At 41.6% G+C, this 21,232-nt stretch overlaps 1 protein-coding gene across 1 annotated transcript in view; it reads right to left on the bottom strand.

Annotated features, from left to right (window-relative positions):
* Window positions 1-777: 777 nt before the first annotated feature.
* The window catches only part of lpxn (leupaxin), a 55,976-nt gene continuing 35,521 nt past the window's right edge, over window positions 778-21,232 (bottom strand). Inside the window, exons 5-9 of the mRNA XM_039767747.1 lie at window positions 17,328-17,549; window positions 15,125-15,298; window positions 11,135-11,216; window positions 5,593-5,741; window positions 778-1,594 (exon numbers count right to left, since the gene is read on the bottom strand). Of these exons, the coding sequence (XP_039623681.1) occupies window positions 1,328-1,594; window positions 5,593-5,741; window positions 11,135-11,216; window positions 15,125-15,298; window positions 17,328-17,549 (894 nt within the window). The 3' untranslated portion in view covers window positions 778-1,327. The remainder of the gene's footprint in view (window positions 1,595-5,592; window positions 5,742-11,134; window positions 11,217-15,124; window positions 15,299-17,327; window positions 17,550-21,232) is intronic.

Genomic DNA, 21,232 nt, shown 5'->3' with positions numbered 1-21,232 from the left:
AAGAGAGAGAGAGAGAGATAGGGGAGAGAGAGAGAGAGGCAGAGTTTCCTTGTTACCCTGACTGTATGTTGGTCCGGTTTCCTTGATGTACCTCTCGGACCAGTAGGATGCGTTGACTCCATACTTCATACACGGCTCGGTAGATTCGGCCCCCATTTCAGCCCCTTCTTTCTTCCTGCAGGAGGAGTGGTGTACTAAACTTGACCTATTCTTTCCACTGCAGGCAATATTAATGGCCGTTCATCTCAGCCCACCTGTAATCCCCAGGCTAGCTGATCTGTCAGTTTGTGTGATTCTATCATTACTAGTTTTAACTTGTATTAAGTAAGTGCATATATTTTATCATATTACTACACCATCCTAATGAATATCATGTACAGAAGACATGTTTTAAGGGGGCTAGATGGTGGTATCTACTCTGCCGAAAAACTGCTGTGATTGGTTAAAATGTAGAGGTGTGGCATTTAAGGACCACAGACACATGGAATAAATCGCCAAGTAGTGTGGTAGACAATTACACCGTAGGGTCTTTCAAAACTTGACTTGGTATTGTTTGGAAACATTACATGAATAGAATTGTCGGGAATTGCTGAGCTTTGTTGGTCTGAATAGCCTGTTCTCATCAAAGTCATTCTAATGGTCTTAACTTGCCTCTCAACTGCTGTGAAAACACAGAAGGCCAGTAAGAACAGGAACCAGTGAGTGCCATTTGGGAGATTTACCATTCTTTCTATGAACGGGAAGTGGTAGGCTGTAGTAATTAGGAACTGAACAATATTTCTTTAATACATATTTTATTTGATGTACCATAGCAGGTCTTAACAGAAAAGCACAATGCTGTTGGTCAATGATATTAAATGTGTTTGTAAAGCCTGCATGTTGAATGAATCAGTCGGTGATACAAAGTGTTATGTTACTGGGGGAAAATTATGCAAGAAAATTAATTTTGGGCTTTTATCTTCATGTGTTTATCCAGTCAGAGGTGACCCTTAAGATGGGCAAACAGATTTGTGTAGAAGACAAGTTTACCTCAGGATATTTCTCTTAATAAAACTAAACTTTCATAATGATTTTTATTTCTAAGTAAACAGTGAAATGTGCAAGTGGGTATGTCAGAGATCTGCCCTGATGTGTTTACCACAAACGTAAGATTTATACATTGAAATGGAAGCACACTGGAACTATCGCCAGAAATGACCTTCTTGTATCTCATATTGGACAAAACACATATGTGGTGAATCTTCTTGTCGTCCACCTTGTTTTCATGTGTTGTCTTCATTTGTATCACTTTAGACTGCTTGATGACTTTGTACGATTGTTCACTGACTCAAAGAAAGAGCTTGTCATGGCACTTGGTGCAGTACGGCTTCTCGTTGTTCTCCTTGAAAACTCCTTGTCTCAGCTGATGCAAGCAGAAGGCACAGACAAAATGCTCTGGGTGGAATTTACGACCCATGGCAGACACACAGCGACCCAAGATTGGAGCCTGACACCCCCCACAGAGGGTACCTTGGCGAGCATGGTAATGGATTTGGCAGTAAGGTCTCCCATCTAGCTCAAAGAAACAGCCATCTAAGAATGGTGACATGCAGTCCTGCAAAAAAGAAACAACAGACAATCGGTAAGGGGCCCAAATGGAATCTGGGGGAAAAATAAAGACAAAGAAGGATGGAAACATCAAAGACAATGCAATCACATTTTCACCCAAGTACATCCAGTATTTCATTTGGGTGGCATGGCGGTGCAGTGGCTAGAGCTCGAACCTCAGCTGTCCAGGAGACAGGATTCAAACCAAGGCCTGGTCTTCACTATGTGATGTTTACGCATTCTCCCAAAGATGGCCTGCTTGGATGTGTGTGTGTGTGAGTGTAAGTGTGCACTGTGTTAGACTGGCATCATCTTTCCTTAATTGGATTGAGGAGATTTGTCATATATCATATCATATTGTATCGTATCATATCGTATCGTATAATATCATATCATATCATATCGTATCAAATATCATATCACCTTCATCTTGTGTTCCTACAACTCAGCAGTTTGTCATATCATATAATATCACTTAGGTCATGTCATATCTCATAGGTCTATCACCTACAACCCTGAAATTAAAAAGGTTTGACAATATCATATCCATCTATCTATTATGCAACCCACTATATCTTAACTACAGGGTCATGGGGGTCTGCTGGAGCCAAGCTCAGCCAACACAGGGCGCAAGGCAGGAAACAAACCCCGGGCAGGTAGCCAGCCCACCGCAGGGCACACACACACCAAGCACACACTAGGGACAATTTAGAGTCGCCAATGCACCTAACCTGCATGTCTTTGGACTGTGGGAGGAAACTGGAGCACCCGGAAGAAACCCACGCAAACACGGGGAGAACATGCAAACTCTACACAGGGAGGACCCGGGAAGCAAACCCAGGTCTCCTAACTGCAAGGCAGCAGTGCTACCCACTGCGCCCCAGTGCCACCCTTCATCATATCATGTCATCTCATATCATAAAATATTATATCATATATCACTTAGTATATCACCTGCTGTTAAGTGTTGTCACTGTAACACCCTGATGTAGATTAATCAGGTTTTAAAATTTAATATCATATCATATATCTAATTTCAGCTCTGTCTAACTGTTACCCTGAACTGGAATAAGTGGCTTTCAAAATATTTTGTCTCATTACAGCATATCATATCATATCACTTAAGTGTTGTCTTCCTACAACCCTGATATACTGTAGATTAAGCAGGTTTTAAAATGTAGTCTCATATATCATATCATATGATATCATATCATATATCACAGCATAGCATAGCATATAATATCATATCACCTAGATCTTGTGTTCCTAAAACTCTGAGATGGATTAAGCAGGTTTGTTATATAATATACTAGCAAAATACCATCGCAGCGGAGAAGTAGTGTGTTAAAGAAGTTATGAAAAAGAAAAGGAAACATTTTAAAAATAACGTAACATGATTGTCAATGTAATTGTTTTGTGACTGTTATGAGTGATGGTGTCATCAAGGATTTGATTATCATTATTTCTTTCAATCAGGTTCGTATTTGGAGGATGTGTTGTGTTCAAGTTACATTCCGTGTTTGTCAACCGTTGTAAAGATAACAGGTTTCATTCATCGATGTGTTCACTATCCAAATCGCTACTCGTGAATCTAAGATGTTTAACAGGCATTCCCGGTATTAACTTGTGGATCTGCCTGCGAATATTTAGCAGCAACGTGTCTATGAACTTGTGGAATTGCCTGCAAGTATTTAGTGGCAGCGTCTCTTTTAACTTGTGGATTTTTCTACGAGTATTTAGCGGCAGCGTCTCTATTAAGTTGTGGATTTGCCTGCGAGTATTTAGCGACAGCATGTCTATTAACTTGTGGATTTTTCTGCAAGTATTTGGCGGCAGCGTCACAGAGTTGTTTTCGTCTAGCTGCATCAGAAAATGTACCACGATGTCTGACACGCCTCCTTTTTACTGTTTTCTCACAGCTTGCATTGCTGCTGTCATTATTGGTTTGAGTTTCATGGTTTGTTTCAATTACGTTAGTATTTGTAGGACTTGTGTTGAAGAGACATTCGGCATCTGTCAAGCGTTGTAAGCATACAAGCGGCTTCATCGAAAACTTCGCATCCAGCTTTTGAGAGTTTAAACATTCATAAACATCAAAGTGTCCACTACTGAAATCGTCACCTGTGAATCTAAGATGTTTAAGAGGCATTGGCGGTTGCCGAAAGGTGTAAAATATTTGGCCATTTCGGAACACTTGAAAGCGACAACTGAACAATTCAGCGGCAGCCATCAACTCCCATGCAGATCCATAGGTGAAGGGCTTAAGCATTTCACTCTTCTAGTGCTCCTGTGTAGTATAATTATCTCCTGTACAATCATCAGTCCACACCTTGAACCTGTCCCAGTCATTCAATACATAAGACACAATGTTCCTCTGGATATCAAGATTGAGCCTGATATGGCTGTGCAATATGTAACACAGAGAATGGAAAAGGCAGACGGCATCTCCAGGCATGGAAACCACTCGGTAAGTGACAGTTCTTTGATCGATGATAATCACCCCGATAAGACATCTCATCACCCAAATCGCTACTCGTGAATCTAAGATATTTAACAGGCATTCCCGGTATTAACTTGTGGATTTGCCTGTGATTATTTAGCGGCAGTGTGTCTATGAACTTGTAGAAATGCCTGCGAGTATTTAGCGGCAGCGTCTCTGTTAACTTGTGGATTTTTCTGCGAGTATTTAGCAGCAGCGTCTCTATGAACTTGTGGATTTGCCTGCGAGTATTTAGCGACAGCGTGTCTATTAACTTATGGATTTTTCTGCGAGTTTTTGGTGGTAGCGTCACAATGTTGTTTCCGTCTAGCTGCATCAGAAAATGTACCACGACGTCTGAAACGCCTCCTTTTTACTGTTTTCTCACAGCTTGGATTGCTGCTGATGGACGGCCTTATATAGGCAGGCAGCCAAGTACTTGAGAGGCGTGGTGATAGGGGACGCAACTCCGCCTCACACGGCGACCGAGTTGCAGGCTATGGACGTATATATGTACATAAGTAGGATTCAGTTATGACTGTTACGCATAGAATTTCGAAATGAAACCTGCCCAACTTTCATAAGTAAGCTGTAAGGAATGAGCCTGCCAAATTTCAGCCTTCTACCTACACGGGAAGTTGGAGAATTAGTGATAAGTGAGTGAGTGAGGGAGTCAGTCAGTAAGTCAGTCAGTGAGGGCTTTGCCTTTTATTAGTATAGATGACCTATAGGTCATAACACCTTCAACTCTGAAGTTAAGTAGGTTTGAGAGCATCATATCATATCATATCACACAGACTCAACTACTCTATGAAAGTGATTTTGAATAAGTAGGTGTGAAAACTCTCTTTTAAATAAGACTCAATCAGTTCAGTCAGTTTAATCCGTTTCTAAAGAAAATGAAGGTGGAGGTTGTTGCCTAATCAATGTATTGGATTTAGATAATAAATACACCAGAACCCTGCAAAGTGAGCTATATAAATTGTTGCTTTTTTATTTTATCTGATTTTGGGCTCTGCTGGTGTACTGGAGTATAAACACATTTCTAATCATTTGTCTCTCACCCTCTAGGACCCTTTCTTGTATTTAACACATGGTGTCTGAGGAGTGTCTTTCATTAGGTGCGGACTCCTCTAAAGTGAGCTGTCTTACCAACGCGCACCTCGACATAAGCATGAGTTTCACAATCGCTGGACATCTTGTGTCGGTTTAGAATGAAACCAGGGTGGCTGGTACTGAAACATAGCACACCAATGTACTGCTAGTGAAGATCTATGTACACCAGTGGGCACAGTATAATGCCTGCATAGGTTTCTGTAAATCAATAAGAAATTTGTTGGAGTGAAGTAAAGACGGGTTATTTAGGAATAGCTTTAGAAGCTTAAACTGAGGACTTCATGTGGGAGAGTCAGGGAATAAAGGATATCTTTTCTCCTTATATGAGACATTTACTGGAATATATCATTGTTTTAGGATGTCCATCACTTGATTTAGTAAAAGAAAATACATAGAATCACAGCTCTTACCGCACACACAAAGCAATCGGGGTGCCACTGGCCGCCTGCAGCCGATAAGTAATTCTCTCTCACTGGCTCACCACACCCAGAACACTTTGGTGCATAGAGACGGTAAAAGTCAGGCTTACAGTACGGTTTCCCATCCTTCTCATGAAATCCTGAAAAGAAGAAGCATTAAAAATTGGTGGTAGCTGGTAACACAAGCCACAAAACCAACAAATTCTGTCACCCTAGACAGTTTAGTTTAGTTACATTTCCCTGGTGAAATCTATACACCTGTGGCACATGGGGGTTCATTTTTACAATGCAAGCACTCCCTCTCTTTTGAGCCTTATACTCCTGTCTGGGGCCTCGTCTTCAGAGACCTTCTTTCTTGTAAGTTCTATTCTCCCTTAACGAGAAGCCATTCTCTAGAACAGGGATTGACTGGGCTTCATTCCCCATAGTGGAGGAGTAGGGGCAAAAAACACAAAAAATACGGGTGCCACTGGTAAGAAATTGCTCAAAGCTCCATTACTCTCCAGTTCATATTTCACATAGAGAGGATGGCCATGAATATGAAGCCTCCAATGGCAGCTTTTCCAGCTGAGTTGAAAGAAATCACCACCCCAAAGTGACTCAATACTAGAAATGCGAGGCTTTCATATTCCACAGTCTCTCTCTCAGCACCTGCCTCTACCCTGAGCTATCCCATAGGAGACGCCAAATGTCATCAATAAAAATCATTCAATAAACCGGCCCTATCTGTTTCACATGAATAGGCTCATTCCAGATATGAGGCCTCCGACTAAGTAAGCGGCAGCTTTTCCAGATGAGCTAGTGGGAATTACCTCTTCCAGATGACTTATAGCTGCACAAGCAAAGCTGTCACATTAAATGGTGGTCTCTCCCATCTAATCTCTCTCTCTCTCTTGCCATTCTAACCAATGCCTTGTGCAATCATAAAGAAGCCCCCAAATGTCATCAGTACCAAATCACCCAGGGCATCATTCCTCTACGTTTCATGTCCACGTATTCAGAGGGGCTGCCCATGAACCTGAGGAACTCTGAGTCAGTAAGATGTGGTGCGATGTCTCACTGCTGACAAACTGGTGAGGTAGGCAGGCTCTATTGTAGGCACGGAGTTGGACAGTTTGACATCTGTGGCAGAGCGACGGGCGCTGAGCAGGCTCCTGTCAATCATGGAGAATCCACTGCATCCACTGAACAGGATAATCTCCAGACAGAGGAGTAGCTTCAGCGACAGACTGAGGAGACCCCACACAAGGCAACTCTTCAGTTCCACCCCTTGGGTAAACACTAACATTATACTAAGTTATTGTCTGTTATACCTGCATTGTTATCATTCTTTAATATTGTTTTTATCAATAGGCTGCTGGATTATGTGAATTTCCCCTTGGGATTAATAAAGTATCTATCTATCTATCTATCTATCTATCTATCTATCTATCTATCTATCTATCTATCTATCTATCTATCTATCTATCTATCTATCTATCTATCTATCTATCTATCTATCTATCTATCTAATCCTGCCTACTATACCACAGTGTCACAGATGTACGGGGACACTGCCCAGCCGGGATACCTGGACAGTCCCCAACTAGGACAATACTTCTCCTCGGCCACGAGAGGGCAGCGGCCCGGGTCTATTTGGGGGCCACAGAGACGGAGCTGGGATGCCCGTGAGAGGACGTGGCCACCGCCAGGGGGCGCCCGGACAGTTGGAGAATCCTGGATGGCAGCACTTCCGCCACACCAGGAAGTGCTGCCGGAAATAATTCCAAGAAGACCCGGAGTGCTTCCAGGTGCTTTCCTGACACTTCCGCCACACCAGGAAGTGACGTCAAGGAGAGCACCTGGGGCTCATCCGGGTCAGGATAAAAGGGGTTGCCTCCTTCCAGACAAGGAGCCAGAGTTGGGAGGAAGAAGACGAAGCTTGTGAGGAGGAGGAAGGAGGTCGAGAGAGAGAGAGAAAGAGAAAGAAAGAAAGAAAGAAAGAAAAAAGAAGAAGAAGAAAGGAAAGAGAGTTGCTGAGAGAAGGCATTGTGGTTGCAGTGGAAAAATAAATAAACAAGAGTGTTTTGGACATCCTGGTGTTGGTCTGTCTGTGTCTGGGGGTACGGTTTCCACAACACATTAATATCTATCTATCTATCTATCTATCTATCTATCTATCTATCTATCTATCTATCTATCTATCTATCTATCTATCTATCTAAAGATAACATTTAAGAGGAAGGAGTGGCAGGCAAGGGCAGCCTACCAAACAGGAAACTGATTTTTGACTTGAATTAGTTGTGATTGTCCACAAGACTTAACAATGTGTTTGGGGGGTTTAGGGGGTTCTCTTTAAGACTGCTTTAAAGTTACCTGTAAAGCAGCCAAAACCAAAGGAAATAGTTATGGCAAATCCCACAAGAAGTTTAGATGAATTTATCAAAGGAAAGACTGGACAAAAAAGAAAAATGTCGGAATGTGAATGGATTCAGTTATGCACTGTAAGGGAAACCACACAAAATTCTAACTTGTTCAACAAGAAAAAAAAAAAACATGGGGCTCCCTTGTAGCTTCTTTACTGTGTTCACATGCTCTCAGACTATGTGGAGCTCCAAGTTGTGATGTTTTACTTTCACACTGCACTACGTTCATGTGGATTTTTAGTTGAACCATTCAAAGCAAATTGTTACTTAGTCAGCCAAAAAGAAACAATTAGAAGTAAACAGCGTTTTTTTTTTTTAAATAAACATATTAAATTTGCATCACTTTGCTCCAAATGCAAAAAAATGGCATTTCTGGATGAGCAGGCTACTGTATAGGCCCAGCCAATCAGTTCACTTCAGCCTTGTCAGTGTTAGACTGTATCGATCTGATTGAGACTCTCAAGGCGGGTTTTGCCAAATTCAGAGAATATTCGAATGGCGATTTGGATGAAATGATAACATTAACAGAGGAGTTAATGAACAAACACAAGATTAATAAGTGGGATGTCACTCTCTCACGTAAGAAGAAGTTGACAAACACTTTGTTAACTTCCACACTGGGTAAGTCATCTAGCGTTAAAAGCATTGCAGACCTCAGACAAATTTGGAATGACGTTTTAGATTGATAGATTATGGAACTGCACAGCAGGTTTTAAGGATGACACGTATGGCATTATGTGTGCTGCTGCTGCCTCTCACCCATTATTCAACTCTTTTGGCAAAAATGAGTTACTGAAATTACCATGTCGGCTATATTTAATAAATATCCAGGATGCAGAATCTTCTTCTTCATCTTTTGGCTGCTTCTGTTAGGGGTCGCCACAGCAGATCATCTTCTTCCATATCATTCTGTCCTCGTCATCTTGTTCTGTTACCCTCATCACCTGCATGTCCTCTCTCAGCACATCCATAAACCTCCTCTTATGCCTTCCTCTTTTCCTTCTCCCTGGCAGCCTTATCCTTAGCATCATTCTGCCAATATACCCAGCATCTCTCCTCTGCTCATGTCCAAACCAACACAATCTCGCCTCTCTTATTTTGTTCTCCCAACTGTCCAACTTGAGCTGACCCTCTAATGTACTAACTTCTAATCATATCCATCCTCATCACAACCAGTGTAAATCTCAACATCTTTAACTCTGCCACCTCCAGCTCTGTCTCCTGCTTTCTGGTCGGTGTCACCGTCTCCAACCCGTATAACATAGCTGGCCTCACTACCATCCTGTAGAATACACAGGGCTTTTCCAACAAATTAACAGAAAAGTGGAAACAAGACAACAAAACTTGTCCTCTGTTTTGGAGGTGCTTGACAGCTGCCCTGCGGATATGTTCCCTAATCGAGTGATGGTCACACTTTCAAGTACAACTTGCAGTGTCGAGAGAGTTTTTTCATCCGTAAATTGGATCAAGGTGCGTTTAAGATCAAACATATCATAAGTTCATCTCAGCAACTATCTTATCATTTGAACATGATCTTGCAGAAAATCTAGACTGTGACAAAATCATCGAGCAGTTCAATCTAAAGTCCCGATGCCTGTGTCTGGCATAAAACTTATCGGACAGGTAGGAACTGATTTTGTGTGGCAAAATAACATTTGATTGCCTTGATAATTTTTGCTCAACTTTTGCATGATCCTAATAATTCACTTATGTGAATGTACCACAGTATGAATAGATGTATTGTTTGGTCTGCTAAAAACTAGGAGACCCATTTTTACTCAGGCCCACTGTAAAATCTAATCCTAGCTACACCCCTAATCTATAATAGGTAATTAATTAAAAGTGTAACTCAATCTCTCTCTCCCATTTTTTAAGTATGACAGGCAGTGGAATGTACTGTCCTGCCTCAGAACAGACGTGAACTTTTTCAAAGAAGAACCAGGAGATATACATAAAAGCAAAACAAAACAAATAGAAATTAAAAAGCAATCAAAATCCAGAAGAGAGGCAAGAATTGAAGTCAGAAACGAGGCAAGAAGTCAAAACCAAGAAAGACGTGAAGAAGAGAGTAGTAATTAGAGCTGTTTTTTAAGGTATTGTACCCATGCATTGTAGGCTCTGAGGCGAATGATCTGCACTGGCAATCGGAAGGTTGCCGGTTCAAATCCCGTAAACGCCAAAAAAGGACTTTGCTCTGTTGGGTCCTTGAGCAAGGCCCTTAAGCTGCAATTGCTGAGCGCTTTGAGTAGTGAGAAAAGCGCTATGCAAATACAAAGAATTATTATTATTATGGGTTAGATAAAGAAATGAGCTCGTAGTTGAACTTTTATCCATCGCATCGATGAACCGGTGGTCGTAATCTTATAGGTTACATCTCTGGGAACATGAGACGTGACCCTAATGATGGATTCAAAATTTTAAATTTACTACATTGAATTAGAAGTAAACACACAACCCCAAAAATTAAACCTGATGACACATATGAAGGCTAAAAGTATGGGATTCAAGACATTTTGTTAAAATCTACACAGTAAAGAGTATAAAGGGGAAAATAGGGTGAGGTAGGACCCTATATGACAAAACAGTGTTTTATTTTATATAATTGATTAAGGTGAAAGTTCAGTCTTATGTCACAACTCGATCAATTCAGGTAGCTTTGTTTTGTCCAGATTTGTCTGGAGCGCCGATTCTGTAGTGCGTTCACACAGAATTTCCAACTCAGAAACTTGAATGTCTGAGAGCATGTGAACGCAGTATTTATTATATCAGTGTTACTTTTTGTTTATTCTGACATTATATTGTACTTTCAGAAACAAATAACTGCTTACCACCCCAATAACTTAGCTTTACAAATACTTTTCTCTGCTGGTCGAAGACTTTTCCACAGTGCTGTCTATATACACTGTAAAGTCAATCTGTAAAACCAGAGCCAGTTAGACAGTGAAATGTTCAAAAGCACCCCCTTGTCTCCTCCTGGTCAGAGTTGTTGGACATTTCATGTGGCATCTGCTGCACTGGCACAGGATCTACCCTCGTTTCAAAATTTTAAAAGCCAGAACATATAGCCACCTTCTTTTTTTTTCATTTCTGTTAACAAAAATTGGGAGAAGAATCAAGATCAACTTTACCATCATCACCAAACACCCTGCCACACTCGCTGCAGAAGAAGTGCTCCGGATGCCACGTCTTATTCAGAGCAGCCAGGACTTTCTGTGGGGAATCAAAGTGATCAAATTAGAGAACCACAAAGGGGGGAGGCAGTCCAAAAGCCACAGAATCCAACATGGGATGTAGTAGCTTGACAATAAATGAACCCGAGTTGTGAACAGTGGATGTTATGGTCCTCGTCAAATGAATGTTGAGTTTTATTTGAAAAGTGATGTGAGCATTGGCAAAAGAAGGACAAAAAGATATTTCATTAGTTATTGACATTTGAGTGAGGGGTGGCATAGTGGTGCAATGGCTGGCTCATGGATCCATCCATCCATTATCCAACCTGCTATATCCTAACACAGGGTCACGGGGGTCTGCTAGAACCAATCCCAGTCTACACAGGGTGCAAGGCAGGAACAAATCCCAGGCAGGGCGCCAGCCCAGCGCAGGACACACAAACAAACCTACACACCAAGCACACACACGGGACAATTTAGGATCGCCAATGCACCTAACCGGAAACCGGAGCACCCGGAGGAAACCCATGCAGACCCGGGGAGAACTGGCAAACTCCATGCAGGGAGGACCCGGCAGGGAGGCACTGTGCCACTGTGCCACCCCGGCTCATGGATCCAGCATCCTGAAATCCATTTTCTGGTTGTTATCTTTAGAAATATTAGAACAACTTTTGACAAGAACAAGGCATTCAACCTAACAAAGATGGCCAATCCTGTCCATATAATTTCTCCAAAACAACATCAAGCTGAGTTTTAAATGTTCCGACCAGGCTACTTGGTCTCTTAATCCATGTGTCTATAGTTCTGTGTGTGAAGGAAAACTTCCTGACTTTTGTGTGAAATTTATCCTTAACATGCTTTCATCTCTATCTCCATGTTCTTGTTGAACTTATTTTACCATAACAACCTAACTCTTCTAATTTCTTTCATAATTTTAAACACTTCAGTCATGTCACCAGTTAATCTCCATTGGCTTAAACTGAAAAGGTTCAGCTCCCTTTCCTTATAACTCATCCCCTGTAGCCCTGGAATCAGCTTAGTCGCTCTTCACTGGACTTTCTCTGGAGCTGTTATGTCTTTTTTTTTCTAATATGGAGACCAAAACTGCACCCAATACTCCAGGTGCCCTCACCTGTGATGTCATAAAGTTTAAGCATCACCTCCTTGGACTTGTACTCCACACATCAGGGCGCTATATAACCTGACACTCTGTTAGTCTTCTTAATGGCTTCTGAACACTGCCTGGCATTTGACAGTGATATGCCCACTACGACTCCTAAATCCTTCACATAAAGGGTACTTTAAACATTCAACCTTCAGACATCCCTAGTATATTCCTATGTGTTAATAATTTACAGTTACTTACATTAAATTTCACCTGCCACAAATCAGCACAAGCCTGTATGTCCTCTCTCTCTGTAATGATGCAATGGATTCTAGATCATCTGGCAATCCACCACCTGCATGAGTTGTTTTCTTCACATCATCGGTGATGCGCCAGTCAGGTTAACTTGTGATCCTGCATTGACCTTCTGTGAGTGTGTAGGTGTATGCATGAGTTGGCCCTCTGATGAACTGGCACCCTGTCCAGGTGCTCTCAGGTTCCTTGGATTAGATTAAGAAGGCTGGATAATCGAGGAATGGATTTTATTGAGAAGATGAACTACAGGCACTAACAGTGGCCAATATCCCTTATAAATATTGGTATTCTATCAACAGACTTTGATAATACATTAAATTTGCAGGTAACACATAGTTCACCTCTTTCAAGGTGTCGAAGAGCATCACCTGCTTTTAGTTACACAACATAACATTCTCCAACCTCATTAATCAATTCAGAATCACAAGGGGCAGAGCCAATCACAGCAGTGTTGTCTGCAGGACCAAGAAGCCACATTGGATGGAGTGCCCGTCCATTCACCATTACACACACTCTCTCCCACAGCCACATGGTGCCTAGTCTCGCACAACCAGATGTTTAATACATTTGTCTGGAGACAACCATGAGCACATTTTAGGGAACGTGCCAGCTTCAGTGCATAAAGAGGGAAACACATCATCATGTAGCAATTTTGCATATCCAGTGGCCTTGAGGTTTCCATTGATGAAGAATGACCCCACTATCTTTGTACCCCATATACCACACCATACCATCAATTTTTTTGTTCCAACAGTCTTGGAGGGATCTATCCAATGTGGGTTAGTGTCAGACCAATAGCGGTGGTTTTTTTTGTTAACTTCACCATTCACATAAAAGTTTGCCTCATCAGGCCACTGGATATGCGAAATTGCTACATGATGATGTGTTTCCCTCTTTATGCACTGAAGCTGGCACGTTCCCTGAGTTTTTCCAGCAAGATGGTGCACCACCACATTATGGGTGTCAGGTCCGAGCATTCCTAGATGAACAGTTTCCTGGAAAGTGGATTGGTCGTCGTGGGCCAGTTGAATAGCCCCCAAGGTCTCCTGATCTGACCCCCTTAGACTTTTATCTTTGGGGTCATCTGAAGGCAATTGTCTATGCTGTGAAGATACGAGATGTGCAGCACCTGAAACAACGGATACTGGAAGCCTGTGCTAGCATTTCTCCTGCGGTGTTGCTATCAGTGTGTGAAGAGTGGGAGAAGAGGGATGCATTGACAATCCAACACAATGGACAGCACATTGAACACATTTTATAAGTGGTCAGAAACTTGTAAATAACTCATGAAAGAATAAAGCAAGCACACCATTGTTTTTCTTGTGAAATTCCCAATAAGTTTGATGTGTCACATGACCCTCTTCCTATTGATAAAACAAAAGTTGGATCAAAAATGGCCGACTTCAAAATGGCCACCATGGTCATCACCCATCTTGAAAAGTTTCCCCCCTCACATATACTAATGTGCCACAAACAGGAAGTTAATATCACCAACCATTCCCATTTTATTAAGGTGTATCCATATAAATGGCCCACCCTTGTAGATAGAAGCACTTATCAAACGAGTGGGGCCAAGTACCTGCAGTGTTCTACACATGTGTGTCTGTACAAATTAATTATTTAGCTTCAGTTACCTTGTGCTACTGAGCTCCTCAATGGATAACACCACGTTTTCCTTTCTGATTTCTTTTTCTCCCCCCTGTCTTTCCATATTTACAGTATTTACATAGCTGTCTAATGCATGAGAAGAAATGGGACACTGCAACCAACCCCAAAGCTTTAAAATGCATGGCCTGGAGGAAACTGGGGTGTTGTTTAAAGAAGAAACTCTGTGGGCGTAGCCTTTTCAGCGCCAGATTTCGCCGCTCTTCGCAAGGCCTTTGAAAGTGTTGTCCCCACACGTGTATTCTCAGTAACGAATCATGTCTGGCACTGTGAGACTACATGGTGTCAGTTTAGGGTCACCAGTTGACATAAAATAAGGATGGGGGAGGGAAACTAGAGCACCAGAAGAAAACCCCACACAGATGTTCTAATTCAGAATTACTTTAGCATTTTGTTTGGTTAATTTCCTCTTCTCTCGTTCCTTGTCTTTGTTTCTACTAATTCATTTAGTGGTTTCTTGCTTTTCCCTTAACAACACCTTTTATTAAATGTTTTCTTAGTGTGGCCAGGGTTGTCACAGTGGTTTCCCCTCTCCTTCTGGTAGTAAATCATAACAGCCATTTGATTGCTGACAAGTTCTTCATATTTGCTGAGAAGCTAATGTTGTATTGCAATGGCCAGAAAAAAATAAATTTCCTCTAATAGTGCCAATGACTAGGTGAACATGAATGATATAAAATGGATCCACTCTTCTTTATTTAATATAGCGTCATTAACGGCATATCCTATGGCAAGGCTTTTTACTGAATTTGAGAACTGAAAGGTAGTGGACACTTTGTAGTTAAAGCTAGTGCAAAAAGACCCCAGAAATGCACTTAAAATCGAGTTAAGAGCCGAGGAGAGACACCAATTCAAGAACCCACCTGTAGAATGGGCCCACTGCAGTAGGCACACCGAGGTGAGAAGAGGTTGTGGTAATCGGTGTCACAGTAGGCTTTCCCATCCCGCTCGAAAAATCCCCTTGAGCAGAGCTCCACTCCACAGTGGGCACACACAAAATGCTCAGCGTGCCAGGTTACCCCCAGAGCAGTTACCACCTGAAACAAAAATAGAGACGTGATTATAAATGTGGAGCTCATGCTGTTTTTATGCTATGTGACCAGACAGGAGCGCCAGAGAGCCCCAAACTACAGATCCAGCAATACAACACACATTAATAGAATCGATTTTAACTCTTCTCCTCACTTTTCTCAAATTCTCTCCCAATAACAAGCCACAAGTATACAATAAATGATCAACAACCCATAATTCTTCCCCCTTCACCTTCACTGAGTTTCATCCACATTGAGCCAGGAAATAAGAACACTTATAAGCTCAACATTGCTCATCAATCCTACTCTCCAGTTGAGGTCTGGAGGTCCGTAAAGTAACACTCTCTCAGTACTTGACCGACTTGATCTTATTTTGGAGAGTCGAGAGGAAAAGCACTGGTGAGCTTATTGGACTGAAGGATCTCTTCTTGCCACAACTGTCTCAATGTTCTTTCTCAACACCAATGTGTTTTTTGTTATTATCTACATTTGGTTAACATTGCTATGCTGATGTATTATTTAGTATGTATTTATTGTGTACTTTCTTTTGTCCCTTTTGTTTTGACCACCCTGATATCTGTGCTGCTGGGGCTGCTCTCTTCCTTTACACTCAGGTGGAAGATTATTGGATTTGCAAACGAGTCACAAGATTCTCACTCATTCATTTCATGAACTGAGTCATTACCCGAGAGCGAGTCACATTCTTGCACTTAGTGTATTATTTTAATTATATACTAGGGAGCTTCGCCCCCTGCTGACTTCGCTCGCCAACTCCCGGGCCGGCGCTGCACGCTAGCCACTTTGCGTTTCTGCCGCTCGACAGCGTTAACGGTTGTAGATATTCGTCATGATATTGTAAGTTGATGTTTTCTTCTTCTGCACGATCACCACCAACTGTTTCAGCAGAGTCTACTGGTACGCATTTAACCAATTTGTTGTGTAACCGATTGACAATTGTTTGACCAATTTTTAATTCAACTGATCTTGTACCATTGCATAGCCCATCACTCATACATAAATTACACAATAACATTACGATACATCCTTCTTTCATCAGTAATTCAGCCGGTGGAAGAACGCACGGTGTTAACGGTGACTTGAAAAAAATCTTATGGCAAAAGTCTCATCTCGCGGGACTTAAAAAAATCTCTTCAAAATAATCTGGTCTCGTCTCAGGATTTTTCTATATAATAGAGAGATTTCCATTATATTATCATATTTCTAATAGGCATGAATTAAAAACATGTTAATATACAATTGAATAAATATGAATAATACTCTGTCATTAAATAAATAATTAATTTCTGATTAATTTAAGGAGGAGCCCGAAAAGGTTTTGTTTATAACATGTGTGAATCAAACTTTATTTATGCCCAGAGTTAATTTTGTCTTTTTACAAAAGCTCTTTAAATGATTAAATAAAAAAAAAAAACTGGAATGACTATAAAGCAAGAAAAATTTGAACGAAAGAAAAGTTGTGCCTTGGCTGTCCCAGTCCTGGTGAGGCCTTATGCAGACACATTGCCGTTTCTTGACACACTTCTGCTTAATGATTCGATGGCTGAAAGTACTCATTGTTAGTGTGTCACACAGAGTGAGTCTGATCACTAACCTCTCATGTGCGACTTTATGAAAAGCCTGCTGATAAGAGATCCAGATAAATAATATCATAGGCACCTCTCTGATTGCCTGCCTTTGTTGCTCTTCATCAACATATTAGTGAAACACGACCTTCCTCATCTGAACCCATGTTGGCTGTTCACTAACACACCTGTTCTAGACACGTGCTGTTCGATCTTTTCCTTAATAATTCATTTGATTTATTTACAAGTAATGTATCTTATGGTTATTGAACTACAGTTACTGGAATCAGCTCAATCACTTTTCTGAAATGATAAAACTCAAAGTAATTTACGCCAAGGCTTAGAACTTTTGAAGAACTGTACCCCCTATTTTTCTGATGTTCACTAGGACCCTTGTTTTTTTTCCTTTAGTGGAGTGGCAGACATATCCATCAGCCAGCGCTACCACCTACCTTCCCCGTGATGCACTTTCCACAAGCCGCACAGTCACCTATCACAGTCGTCTTGACGCCCATCTTCTCCATGCCAGAGCTGAGGTCACCAAGAAGGTCGTCAATTTCCTGGCTTGTTTTAGAAGAATGAACTGTGGTTTTTGGTGGCTTGCTGTCTTCACCCTTTGCTTGCTTTTTCCCACTGATGACACTGTAACAGCTGGACTCGGGGCTTTCACCAATCTGAAAACAATCAATATTCCCATTAGCAGTGTGGTGCAAGTTCACACCTCACAAGAACTCACTGAAAATTCAGTTCAATTCACGTTCATAGTTCACCGGTTCAATTTTGAACTCGTTCGTGTTTAGTTCATTTTGTATTCTTTAAGGAGTGAGAATAAATGACCCACAAGTTTACTTTCTTCAATTGTACATGCCTTATATTAGGTTATTACAGTGTTCTTGAAAAAAATACAATAATAATCAAGACTTTTAATTTAAATAAATGCGTATAACCATATATGCTGATATGCTCCTGGTCAAAAAAGAAATTAAATGATGCAAGTATATATATAAATTCATCCATCCATCCATTATCCAATCCAAATTTGACTGTCAAGGATTCTGAGTTAACTAAAACTAAGCCCCTTAAGAAACATATTGATTTATATAAGTAAATCCATCCATTTTCCAACCCGCTGAATCCAAACACAGGGTCACGGGGATCTGCTGGAGCCAATCCCAGCCAAAACAGGGCACAAGGCATGAAACAAACCCCGGGCAGTACGCTAGCCCACCGCAGTATATAGAAATTACCACTTTATTTCCAACCGTGTGACACAAATGGTGGCTGTGGAACCAGCGTGTAGGTGAACTAACGTATTACACTGCCGGTCAAAATTCACGTCACATATTACATGTTCAACGAGGAAATATATAAAGTTGAATCTCGTGAAGTACAACGTTTTCCTAAAAGCGAAAGCGGAGCTTCACCGTGTGCTCGTGTCAGCAGGGGTCCGCTTAAGCACAAGCTGGCAGACACAGACAGTGCCAATTTGATTTGATGTTATTTTTACTGAATACAAATAAATGGCAAAAAGTTTGTATGAAATAAATATTTATAGAAATCCACCATTTGTGCTTACCTGAATACTGTATTTGGATTCGACTCCATCACTGCATTGCAGGGTAAGGCAAAACGTTTAATCTGGACCGAAACCAGATCCAGAATATCACATAAAACCGAACTAGCTCACGTTCAGGTTCTTCACTTCACTTCACGTTACGTTAAGTTCACCGTTCTTTTGAACTGCCCATTAGTAATTAAAAGAGCTGTTCGTCAGTTCCGAAAATTACGAAGTAGCCTTTGTGCCTTCAGATATTTTACTTCATAATGGAGCAACTGAGCCTTAATGTCTGACCTGACAACAGGTAAAGGATACCATTGACCCCCAAACTTCAAAACTGGTAAAACTAAAGGCTAACAGGGTGTACGGATTAGGCCTGGTCTTAAGTCTTTCAAAGGTAAATAATGATAAAGTCACACTGCACAAGACCAGAGTGTCCTTTTCAAACTTATGTGACACGGTTGGGAGCATGTGCTGACACCCATCACATGACAAACCACCTGGATTGGGACCCCACAGCACCACACTGGTCCAGTGTGAGTTTCTTTACAGTGGCTGGAGTGCCAATCCTGCCACCAACCCCCTTGGTTTTTCCCTGCAAGTTGGGGGACCCGCTTGCTGGACTGGATACAGATTAACATCATACCCAGGATGAAGCAATTGCAGGTTAAGGGCCTTGCTCAAGGACCCAATGGAGTAGAGTCACCTTCTGGTGTTTATGGGAATTGAACCGGCAGCCTTCCAATTTCCAGCAAAGATCTCTAGCCTCAGAGCCACCACGCCACCCAGACTTATGTAACATGGCATTAAAATCCGTCCATTCATTTTTTTGAACCTACTTAATCCAGTTTAGGGTCACGAGGCAGACACCAACCCTGGATGGGATTCTACACTCATTCTTAAAGGCTGATGTGGAAATACTGGTGAACATAACCTGCATGTCTTCAAATGTAACAGCAAAGCCTACATGGATACAGGGACAGCATGTATATTATCATGGAAATGCATCTGTACTTTAATATAGCTGCATTATAGCGCCTTATCTGTATGTATACAGCTGCTTCAAGCAAACTGACATACTACCTCGGCACAAGGTAGAGCAAACAGTTGTCAGCTATACCTCGCCATGGGCTCACTCCACAAAGATTCTCAGTTCAAAGATTTGCTCTGTGCTGGCTTGAACCCGCAACATCAGGCTCAGTACAGTAATCCCTCTCTATATCGTGCTTTGACTTTTGCGGCTTCACTCTATCGTGTATTTTATATGTAAGCATATCTAAATATATAACGCAGATTTTTCGCTTCTTTGCTGGTTCTGCGGACAATGTGTCTTTTTACTTCCCGTACATGCTTCCTCAGTTGGTTTGCCCAGTTGATTTCATACAAGGGACGCTATTGGCGGATGGCTGAGAAGCTAACCAATCAGCGCACGCAGTTAAGTTCCTGTGTGCTGAATGGCTCAGCGACGGAGCGCCGATTCGATTCTGCGGCGTTAACCAGGAAGTCTCGTCTCGCTCATTCAGCATCAACGTGTTCCGCTGTGTAAAACTTTTGTGCTCTTTTGTGTTTATCTTTGTGCAGAGTCAAGCCCTTCATTAAGGCTTCAAAACGATCTGCTCCTGCTATTGCTTCAGGGGCCGTGCCCAAGCGCCAACGGAAGATGTTAACGATTGCCGAAAAAGTAAAAGTTTTGGATACGTTGAAGGAAGGGAACAGCTACACCACTGTTGGAATACCATTATGGCATCAATGAGGCTACGATACTTTTTATTTAAAAAGAAGGAAAGGAATATAAGATCTACGGCCGCAGTGTCCTTTCAACCAGGGTGCAAAACGAGTTGTAAGTGGATGTAATAAGGCAGTAGTCTGGATGGAATCTGCTTTAGGGATTTGGATTGAAGAAGAACAACGGCAGTGCTACACAATCACCTGAAGTGGCTCCTTTAGAAATTAAACTCATTGTTATCGGACAAGTCATTGTGTCATTGTTGGTGAGTAACCATAATTAATTTTCTGCTTACAGTACTTAGTACATGTACGTACGTTTAGTGTCACTGTACACACATTTACTGTATGCTATTTTTCTTGCATTGTACGTATTTATTGCTGGTGGCCTGTCTATCGTAATGGCTGTAGCATATGTGATATCGGAGACACTCGATACCTTTAAAATAATATTTAGGTTTTACTGTATATAAACAGTGTGTTTACATACATAATTTCAATGAATCTTACCTAATATCTAAGAGAATACAAAGGGTTTATGCTGTAACTGTGTGGGGAATATTTATAAACAGTGTGGGAGAGTTTATAAGGGCTTAAAATATATAAAAATAACCAAACAAACATGGTTTCTACTTCGCGGATTCACAACCCCTTCTACTTCTGGAACACAACCCCCGCGATCGAGGAGGGATTACTGTAGTGGTCTCCTTGCAGTATGAGCTAATAGAAAAACTCAGATACCACTTCTGAATACTGTTAGCAGAGCAATTCCTGGTAACATCAGCTGAGCCTCTGCACTCCACCCGGCCACAGTGCAAATCCCATCCTCGTCGCCAGGTATATTGCTGTAGTCTCACAGTTTAGAGTTTTGCACTGTGGTGAACTGTTGGTGGTCAGCCACAAAGCTGCGATGTCTGCTCAGAAACAATCTCCTTACAGTGTGAGCTAACAGGAGAATTTATGCTGAGACCATCTCTAAACAATGTGAGTGGAGCACTTCCTGGTGACGTCAGATGATCTCTCTCCCCCTTTCTCTCTCTTTCTCTATCAGCTCCCATGTTTTCTTCAGAGCGT

The sequence above is a fragment of the Polypterus senegalus genome, chromosome 10 (genome assembly GCF_016835505.1).
Source record: "Polypterus senegalus isolate Bchr_013 chromosome 10, ASM1683550v1, whole genome shotgun sequence".
Taxonomy (NCBI): Eukaryota; Metazoa; Chordata; class Cladistia; order Polypteriformes; family Polypteridae; genus Polypterus; species Polypterus senegalus.
This window is presented reverse-complemented; position numbering and strand designations above follow the sequence as displayed.